General features: G+C 33.6%; 1 protein-coding gene across 3 annotated transcripts; it reads left to right on the top strand.

The window, feature by feature from the left end:
• The first annotated feature begins 1,611 nt into the window (after positions 1 to 1,611).
• LOC130954896 (kxDL motif-containing protein LO9-177) lies at positions 1,612 to 7,531 on the top strand. Of its 3 annotated transcripts, none has more exons than XM_057881671.1 (4): positions 1,612 to 1,972; positions 2,058 to 2,210; positions 4,659 to 4,754; positions 6,981 to 7,531. In XM_057881671.1, exons 1-4 carry the CDS (start codon positions 1,851 to 1,853, stop codon positions 7,267 to 7,269), a joined length of 660 nt encoding a protein of 219 aa, XP_057737654.1. In that variant the 5' UTR covers positions 1,612 to 1,850; the 3' UTR covers positions 7,270 to 7,531. The 3 variants fall into 3 exon arrangements, with proteins under 3 accessions (XP_057737654.1, XP_057737653.1, XP_057737655.1); XM_057881670.1 differs by having other exon boundaries at positions 4,656 to 4,754; positions 6,981 to 7,502; XM_057881672.1 differs by lacking the exon at positions 6,981 to 7,531 and having other exon boundaries at positions 4,656 to 5,126.
• The last annotated feature ends 2,469 nt before the right edge of the window (positions 7,532 to 10,000 follow it).

Genomic DNA, 10,000 nt, shown 5'->3' with positions numbered 1-10,000 from the left:
TTTGGAAAGGTTGAATTTTATATTTGCTTGAAATTTTTTTATTTTTCTTCGGGTAGAGTCATGTAGGATAGGATTTAGAATTATAGGATGCGAGTAAAATTAGGGTTGAAAAATTCTTAACCCACAGATAGAATAATGTAGAATTTAAAAAAAATTTTAACCCGCAGGTAGGATTAGGATAGAGTTCAAATCCTACCCTACCCTATCTATTGCCAGCCTTAGTCTTACACCAATAAATAATAATAATAATAATAATAATAATAATAAAGTTGAGTTTTCTTACTTAATGAAGCAATGCATATATACTGTTGAGACTCGAGAGAAAGTGGTAAATGCCGGATAGTAACGATGATTAGAGGTGATAAATGGGTCGAAATTCATTAAGTCAGCCTGTGTAACTCATCCAAAAGATAGATTGGACTGAAAATTTAAAACTGTCATAATTAAAAAGTCTGCCTAATACGCATTGCCTAATCTATGAGTTTTGGCGGGTTTCGGCGAGACGGAGAAGACTTTTCCGGTAGGTTTCTATTTTTTTTTTTTGTAATTAAAAATATTTTAAGTTATAATTTAGATTATGTTCTATGTTTAGTTGATTAGAAACTTGAAAATATTTAATTATATATTTTGGATAATATTTGTTTTATTTTTTTATAATGTTAGTTTTATTATTTTGTTTCAAAAAATTTGGTTCATGATTATGTTTATTACATATTTAGAATTATAAAGACTTCAATGTTTGTGAATTTTAGAAATTATAATTTTTTATATCTTTAGAAATTATAAATTTATTGAAATTATTGTGAAATTATATATATTGTTTAATATTTAACGGTTTATTCATAAAAAACTAAAAAAATTAATTAAAAAAATTAACCAGTTTAGTCCGGCGGGACGAAGGAAGAATTCGGGACCACCTCACTAGGCCGGGCACAGCAGATAAATTAGCCCATTTGCTACCCTTAATGATAACTTGACGTTACTGTACGATGAGAGAGAAAATAAAAGATAAAATATAAATAATTGCTTTATTTCTTGAGGAGAAGTTAGAGAGATTTTAATGGATAAGATTTAAATTAAATCTAATCTTTGTTTATCTAAAAAATAAAAATATATTTTAATTAAAAAATAATTAAATAATATATCAAATTAAAAGGGTGATGAAAGACTAAATTTTAAAGGATAAGTAGTATTTATTTTACATAAAAAAATTAGCTAAAAAAAAATTAAGAAAAAATATTCATGATGTAATTTGATCATCGTAAATTATTTTTTTACTCTTAACTAGTTAATTTAATTCAATTTTTACTAATATAAAAGATATTAAATTAGTTATTTAAATTTTTTTGAGTTATTTATGCATGATAGTTATGCTATTTTAATTGTTTTTTAATGTAGAATTTATGTTCTAATATAAGATTTTTAATGGATAGAAAATTTACTTAAAAGGAGAAATAACATGTAAATGGACTAAGAGCGCTCGTGACCATCAAATGGCATGCATGTGGACCCTCCCACGAAATCGCACCCTCCAATTTGGTTAATGACAATTATGCCCCCATAACCATGTACTACGCATAGTTGCCCAATAACCCTGAATTTCACGTTTAGTTGGGCCAATTGGAAATTAATTTCTGGCAAACCCACACGCCCAAATTCGTAATCGTCTGGCCCAATACCTCTTGCATGCTCTCCACACACCGCCGTGTTCTATCCACCAGCAGCCTCCGCCGCCGCCTGCAAACTCTGCTGCCGGCACCGCAACGAACACCGTCTCATTCGGAATCTTGGCATAGAAAATTGGTGCTAATCATCAACAATCGCTGGAGGTTGCAGCATTGCAGAAAGTAATGGAGGAACAAGATTGTGAGAAAGAATCGGTGAAGTTGGCTTCAGAAGAGATCTCCCACGAATTCAAAACCCTTGTCAACTCAAATGATCTCCAATCACTTAATCATTTACAGAACACCATGTACCTCTTTCCCTTTCTTTCTTTCTTTCCTTGATTTTATTATGATTATTCTCATGTGTTGATAATAATTTCATGAAATTTTCAGATTGGGAAGATTGCAGGACAGTAATGCCGTGTTGTCACACTTCAATGAGTTCTCTGAACATTGCTATGCCGAGATTTCTGGAGATCTCGCCAGGAACACTCGAATTCTCAAGTCTATCAAGACTGACCTTGATTATATTTTTCAGAAGCTAAGGTAATTCTATCTCTATTCCATGTGTTAATCAAATTTGTTTACTATCACGCTCTTATTTGATAACTAGTTTATTGTATTAACATTTTACTGTTTATTGCGCTTAGAATTGCATGTATGGTAAAGTAGGAAATGAATAATAAATGTTACATAGGAATATGAGTGAGAACCACAGATATACTGAACAAAAGAAAGTTTAGCTAAAGTGACTTATTGTTATGTATTGGAGGGAATAATAGTCTTGGATGAAAACTTTCGGGATTAATGAGGTGTAGATGTATCAAAACAAAACTAGACAATGAAAAATATGCGTGAGGGATAATGGGTTCAATTGGAAAAGTTGATCTTTGAGGTGCGCATTGTGCACTTCTCTATAGCCTTCCACCATGGTCGTTGCCTATGAAACTTGATTGATTGACTATGTGATTTGTATAACCCTTGTTCCTCAGTGGTTTTTTTATGAGAATTGATCTAGCTATGAAAGGCGCTCTCCACTGCTTCCTTCCAATGGAAGAAAAGATTCTTTCTTTTTTTCTAATTGAAGTGATGCTTGATCAACGACAGGGCACAACACATACCTTGACCTATGTAGCTGACCCTACCTAGTTGGATAAGGTTTAGGGTGGCTGTTGTTGTTGTTTCTAATGGAAACCAAATTTAACTGTTGGTTATCTCCTTTAATCAGTTCCTATCTCTTTTCTACTTATTTTGGTTCTCTGTCCAGTATCATGCAAGTAAAGTTTGTCATCTCTATTTCTGTGGCAACTGACAACTAAGTTTAGGTTCTTAAATAAATTTCAGTTATTTCAATAATACCTTGGTGTTAAAATGTGATAGAAGTTTGTCCCCTGTTTAAGGGCTCCTCCCGTGGATTTTGGTCCTTGATATCTTTTGGTTTCTCTTACTTTTCCTGTTCAAGTTTTTCTTGTCTTATTCAAGTTGTATTTGTTGATTGTTTCTTTGTTTTGAAAATGATTTTCAATTTATGCATTAATCAAACTAAAGAGCAGTGAGATTATCTCCTAATAGATTTAAATTTAGTGCTGAACAGAAGGCAGAACTAGTCAGAGGTAAAAGCATATGAATAAGAATAAGAAGAGGGTAGAGAAGTGTGCACTAATACCAGTTTGATCTCTGATGTTGAGTCTATGTCCCGTCTCCACCAATTAAGGTGTGATTTTCATAATTCAAATGGATTACAGAGTCTGACAGCTTCTCCAGTAGACATGCAAAACCTCTCAAAAGTTCACACTCCAAAATAAAAGCTTTTCCACAAACTTCTCTTGGGAAAACAGTGATATATTGTTGTCTCACATTCAAGTAACACTCAAGTTCACAAATACAAAAGGCTGTTTCAAGGTTTACTCACAGGCTGAGACAGAAATTCAGAATAGCATGAATAGTGGAATACTTGAATGATGAGGCAACATGCTTAGCTCGGTGGGGTCTTGTTTTGCACACACAGTGCAGATCCCTGGGTAGTCCTAATCCTTTTATTTTGCATGTTTTTCTAATCATTGCACTTTCCTTTCTTGTTTGTCAATTAGGCTGGCTGCATATCGTGTCTGATTGTTCTTTTCTTATTTGCTTTGACCAGAATTTTGAAATCAGTCAACTTTTTGCATTGAGTTCATTCCTGTTTGGCACCATATCTGCTCCAAATTCTTTGGATTTGCTTTCTAACCCTTACCCGATATAATAGTGCAATCCTTGCTTTATTTTCTTTCTTAAATGCTGCCAAGTCTGCAGTCATTTGTTGTTCAAGTTTGCTCCCAGTGTTCAGATTTTGAATCTTCCTAATTTGGTGACATTGAAGCTGATTCTTTTCTTTTACCATGCAAATCTGTCACCCTAAACCACTACACACATGTTGAATAATAAGAATGAAAGGGTTAACAGCCATTCTGAATCTGCCCAATGTATATGGTATATGGATTTGTAGTCTACGTCCATAAGAACTTGTCTTGCTCCAATCTGCCCTGCTAGGTTCAACCCCTTCCACACTGCCCAATTGCCCATGCTCCTGTCGATACATATCTTCGTTCACACATTTCCTCGTTTTGTAAAATTTGTGCAAGGTACCAGATGGCACGAACAAAATTTATTCTACTTAAGGTGTTGTTCTGTAACATAATGAAGGATTCACACAGGAATAATAATAATAAGGCTATTTGATACAAGAGTAGTAAAACACTAGAATGTGTTTATGAATTTCAATATTTAGGGCTGCAACATCTATTTTAGTTATGAACTTACATGGTTAAAGTTAGAAGTATGGTACATTAACAAGTTCCTCACTTTCTGCATGAACTTGCCCCCTCCCCTCTTTTATTAGGAAGTTCCTTGTCCTAATACATTATTTATTGTGATTATTAGATTAAAGTATTAACTATTGAGCATTATACCTTGTCTAGTTGCGTGATCTTCTTTTTTGTTTTTCTCTGACAGAAGTATGAAGTCAAAAATTTTGAACACCTATCCAGATGCATTTCCTGCAGATTCGGAGAGCGAAGTAGTTGATAGGAGACCAGATCTTGAAATACCCAAGTAATTGCTGTTGTTATTAGAACACAAGTATTATTAGGACAAGGAAGCCATGTAGTTTATATATTTTATTGTTATGAGTTATGGCAGCATCATTGGTAGTAATAATATGAAATCGCATTAGCATTTTACAACCTTTGGGATTTGGATCCTCTAAAGTTTGAATTTCACTTTAGAGAGTAAAGTGTGATCTCTCACCATTTATTTCATAAGTGGGACCAAGAATAAATATGAAAGAGAAATTATTTAAGGATAGAAGATCACACTTTATTCTCTAAAGTAAAATTCAAACTTTAGAAGATCCAAATCCTAATCTTTGTTCTATCAACATAACTAATGAATCTGAATTAATACGAATTATACAAAGCACAATAAAAATTACGAATTAAGACCAACTAAAGTTTTGAAATGTTTATTTCATGTTATTACAGTTATGTCAAAGTAACATAATTTGCCGAAATATATCTTTGAAATTTTTGTAATATGTAAATAATTGAATATAGGTGAATAATTAGAATTTTTTAAAATAATTTATTGGTTTTTCAACTTTCAAATAAGAGTAAAGAATTTGCCATATTAAATACCTAAATAAAATTATGTAAAGTCAAAAAACTTACTATGTTTAGATTTTCTTTACCAAAATTATTTCATATTACTTTGTTACATTTGATTGTAGTTAGCAATTACGATCTCATAGGTAGTTAAATTAAAGTATTAGAGCCTGAAGTTTAAGCAATGTTCAAAGGACAATGAGTAAATGACACGGAAAGATCATAAATAAGAGCATACTAAAAAATATAGAATTGCTTCATGTCATTGCTCAAACATCAAAGTGCTCAATTGTTTTTTCATTCATTAGAGTACTTTTTAACATTTTACAAAACTTTGTAAGAACGTATAGTACTGCAATAATAGTGGGATGGGGGATGAAGATGCCAGTGGGGAGGAATTTGGAGTCCAAATTATCCCTAAAATTAAGTATATATTATTATATCAATGAAAGTAGTAAACTTAATTAAACAAAATATTTTATTCTATCAAATTTAAAATTTACTTATTACGTTTTAAATTTTAAATCACGTAATCTCAGTATAATCACATATTTTTAATAGAGTACAAGAAAAACGCTCTCACCCAATAAAAAAAGCATCAACATTAAGAAATCAATTCTTGTTGAAATTATAGAAAACACGTCTTACAAACATAAAATCAGCTAAGTGATAGAAATATCCTTTGCACTTTATCTACTAATTAACAAAATGATATTATAATCAATAGGAATACAACCAAGACTTGAATAACAAAAGAGAGTACAATATACCTTCGTTGCATGAATCTGTATCTGTCCAGGTTTAGAGAGCATAATAGGTGTTATGCAAAATTAAGAAGCATATACTAAGAAAGGATGCCTTTTTTTTTTTGGTCGATGGATTGGACAACCCCCAATCCTAGGTTACACAACACACACCCACTCACACACACTCGAACCTGAGATGTGGCTTCTGTGAGGCCAACATATTGGCCATTGGTGCAATGCCTCGGCCACAGAAAGGATGCCTTGATACGTGTTCTTCATGGTTCTGTAACGTAGTTGCAGAATGTTGGCAAGAAATAGTGTAGTCTCTTTATTTGGGCTGACAAAGTTCAAAATGAAAAAAAAGTTAGCAGTAGAGCAGATTCTAATTTTAAAATAGATGAATGGAGGTTGATATTTGCATGAAAAATTAGGAGCTTGGCATCTCAAGTTAGGGCACTAAAATTGACATTTTATTTATTGGTAATTATCATGTTAGTAATTGTTGTATTGGTGTTTACAGTGTAGAAGCAGTGATGCCAAATTTGGCTAATATTGATTGAAAAATCCTAAATATGATTGTATATCCTTCTTGTGCTTGTGAACACATGAATACAATTATCTTTTATGTTTTTTTTGTCGATGTTAGTTTGATAATATAATCTCAATCTAGAGGGGGAATCAAACAATGAAACACTGACCACCATCTAAGTGTATCCCAAACATAATCTGTGTAATTCTACACACCATCAAAAAAACATAACACGCCACATAGAGTATATCAAAAGCAAATCTCTAATAACAAAACATAAAGATCCTAACATAGACTTAGTAACATATAACAAAAGGCAAATTCATGATATCAAAATGACAAACAACAATCACTTTCATAAGTAATTTCACTTTTTGTTTTTTCTTGGTGGTTTGAATCGTAGGATTGGCATGAAACGCAGGAAGTTCCCTAGTCTTGTCGCTGTAGCTATGGATGCACCTAGCATTGGATCAACTGGAGGGGTGGAATGTGCTGGCATATCTGAAACTAGAGCAAAGGGTGGTGGCCAATCATTTGAAACGGTAGTAATGGCTGCAGGTGGACCAACAGAACCTGCTGCAGGGGGCTTGTTGTGGAGCAATTCGAGCATGGGACTGTCTTCTTTTAGGGAAAAGTTTTGTTGGTCTGGTCTTTTCTTTTACAACCTATTAAAAGTAGTAGAAAAATGTTAACAATTGTAGTAAAAAAAATAACAAGAAAATTATAAGGGAGTTAGAATAGAACCTGTTGAAAGTCTTCATTCTCTGATACAATAGGCTAGCTCACGTCAAGCTCAATCTCAGTGGCATGACCCTCATCCTAGACTTCATTTTTAGCAGTTGCAGAGGATTGGATGTAGCAACATTGGCAGCAGCAATAGCTGCTATGTAGCTGCAGCCACATCTTCAACCTTCTTCTTGGGACAGTTCCTCTTGTTATGACCTTTGCCAGTGCCACCACAATGGCGACAAGATCCTTCTTTGTATATCTTCTTCATCTTCGTTGGATTCTATTTCTTGCCTCCTGCAAGTCCTTCATCAGTATCCTTTCTTCTTTTTCTTTTTGGTGCACTTGGCATCTTTCTAATCTTGGGTGCTTGATGTCTATTGTATACTGATTTCTCCCATAAAGCCTGTCCAAAAAGAGGATTGATATGGAATGCACAAGTCTCATTGTATGCATCCATTGTCAGCCATCGGTGGAGGCACTCTAACCAATTGTAAATTCATCATTGGTTTTGGAGTAGATTTGGCAACAAGGTCTGAATCGGTTATTGGAGGGGATTCTTGAGTAGGATTATTATTTGGAATGGGTGGAGTACAGATAGGATTACTAGTTGGGATGGGTGGAATTGAGGTTGGAATCTGGGTGAGGATGAGATTAATCCTAGGGGGGTTGGAGTTTCAACAGCTTCAGAATGCTTGACAGATGGGTTGGGAATTGGAGTAGGAGGTATGTCCATAGAGGTCAATCCTATTCTCAGTTAGATTGGATGAGTTAGGACTTCAATCACCACCTTCTTGCCTTTTTTAAATGGTGATTGTTCCAAATACTTTGATACAGAGACTCCATGCTCATAGTACACATACACCAATCCATTATTTCTTTCAGCATGAAAGCATATCTCCAGGAGTTCAACATCAGTATGGAGTTTTCTTAAACCGGTCTCCAATGGTCTGTTGAAAACCAACCACAAACAATGTTCCACCTTATCATACCCAAGATGTTTGTAGTAATCTCTGATGAAGAACTCATCCAACAGGTCTGGATCAAGTGGAGGCATCTCTAAAGTATGGTTCCTAGTATATGAAATAACACCATCCACACTCGTTACAAAGGATCTCCATGGTGATACACAATAGTAATCAAAGTCATCTGCAAATAAAAATTGATGATTAACATCATCATAAAAAAAAAAAAAACAAACAAACAGGGTGAGGCACCATCAAACAGGAACGCACAATTAACCTAAACCCTAACCAACCATAAAAACTAATTAACTACATACAACCAACGCCTATTTCCAGCACATTCTCACCATAGCTACCATGATCACAACGAACAAAAATAAAAAACGAAACATCACGGGAATCAAACCCTAATACAAAACTCATAGAAAAAACACAAATGCAAAAAAGATAAACGAATGAATATCGACTTAACAATTCAGAAAAAAATGAAGAAACATCCATGATAAAAAAAAAACAGAAGAGTAGATAGTAGCTATTTAGTTTCTTGTTTCTATTTTGCTTACCTCTCTCAATCAAAATGTCTCTTCCTGGACTACTCCGTGTGGACTACTCCGTGTGCGATAGAAATGAGACGATTATAGTGTGGTTACTTTTCTTTAGATAGAACGCCAGAGAGGCACCATTAAAGAAAATAAGGAGAAGAAGAAGAGACTTCCTGGGAGGTAGAGAACAGTATCTCTAACATATTAAAATCTCCTAAAATATCCTAAACAACGTTATTTCTGTTCTATTTTGGCACAAAAAATAAAACGGCTATGTTTTATCAGTTCAACATAACTTTCGTCCAATGAAGATGAAGATGAGAGTGATGGATGGTGGTTGCTGGGAAAGGGAATAATAGATTAATGTTGAAGATTTAAAGAGAGAGAGAAGAAAAGATAATAGAAGTAGGGATGACAACAGGTTTCCATAGGAGAGCAGACATACCCCTCCGACACCCATAATCCCTCTCCGTTCCCGCCACGGGTAACTGTGAGTAAAAGGGACTCTGCGGAGATCGGAAATTGGTGTTTTCGCGGATATCTAGAATTTTTAAAAAAATTGAAAAATATTAAAAAAACAGAAAAATTAAAAAATAAAAGATAATTAACATTTAATATAGTCCAAACTCTAAAAGTAGTGTTATAATCCAATCCAATTTTTTACTAAGAATTCAAACTCTAAATCTTAAATCCAATTTCACAGCAACAAAATCTATCTCTAAATTCAAATTTATCTATTAACAGAATTCAAACTCTAAACCTAAATCCAATTTTACATTAATAGAATTTAAACTATAGCAATTTCCTCAATTAAAAATCAAAACATATATTAAAATCAATGAGCAACGGCAGAGCAGAGTGAGCGACGCAGTGAGAGGAAGAAGGTGAGCAGCAGCGGCTCTTCTCTGACGGTGACGAAGGGTACTTTGAAGTTTTTAGATAGTTCTTTAGGGTTTGGATAGTTTTGTCGTACGGAACCAATATTTCATGAGTATAACATCAATTTTATTATTTCGTAGGTAGATTTGTCAGCGTCTAAAATTTTCGTCAGTAAAAATAATAGTTTACTCTATTATTAGTTGTTGTTGTTGTTAACATTGTTAATATTATTATTATGGTTAGTTAGTCTTTTTTTTGTGATGGGTTAGTTAGTCTTATTCATATGCGTGAAATTGGTTGCCACAAGTCAC

The sequence above is a fragment of the Arachis stenosperma genome, chromosome 10 (assembly GCF_014773155.1).
Source record: "Arachis stenosperma cultivar V10309 chromosome 10, arast.V10309.gnm1.PFL2, whole genome shotgun sequence".
Taxonomy (NCBI): domain Eukaryota; kingdom Viridiplantae; phylum Streptophyta; class Magnoliopsida; order Fabales; family Fabaceae; genus Arachis; species Arachis stenosperma.
The sequence above is the reverse complement of the archived record's forward strand: the minus strand, read 5'-3'. Positions and strand labels throughout refer to the sequence as shown.

What these genes read in the sequence shown, in the direction of transcription:
- LOC130954896 (XM_057881670.1), top strand. Translation starts at nt 1,851, where the DNA reads ATGGAGGAACAAGATTGTGAGAAAGAATCGGTGAAGTTGGCTTCAGAA. An exon ending in TATATTTTTCAGAAGCTAAG is followed by an intron (nt 2,211 to 4,655) that starts GTAATTCTATCT and finishes TTTCTCTGACAG; the next exon opens with AAGTATGAAGTCAAAAATTT. An exon ending in CCAGATCTTGAAATACCCAA is followed by an intron (nt 4,755 to 6,980) that starts GTAATTGCTGTT and finishes TTTGAATCGTAG; the next exon opens with GATTGGCATGAAACGCAGGA.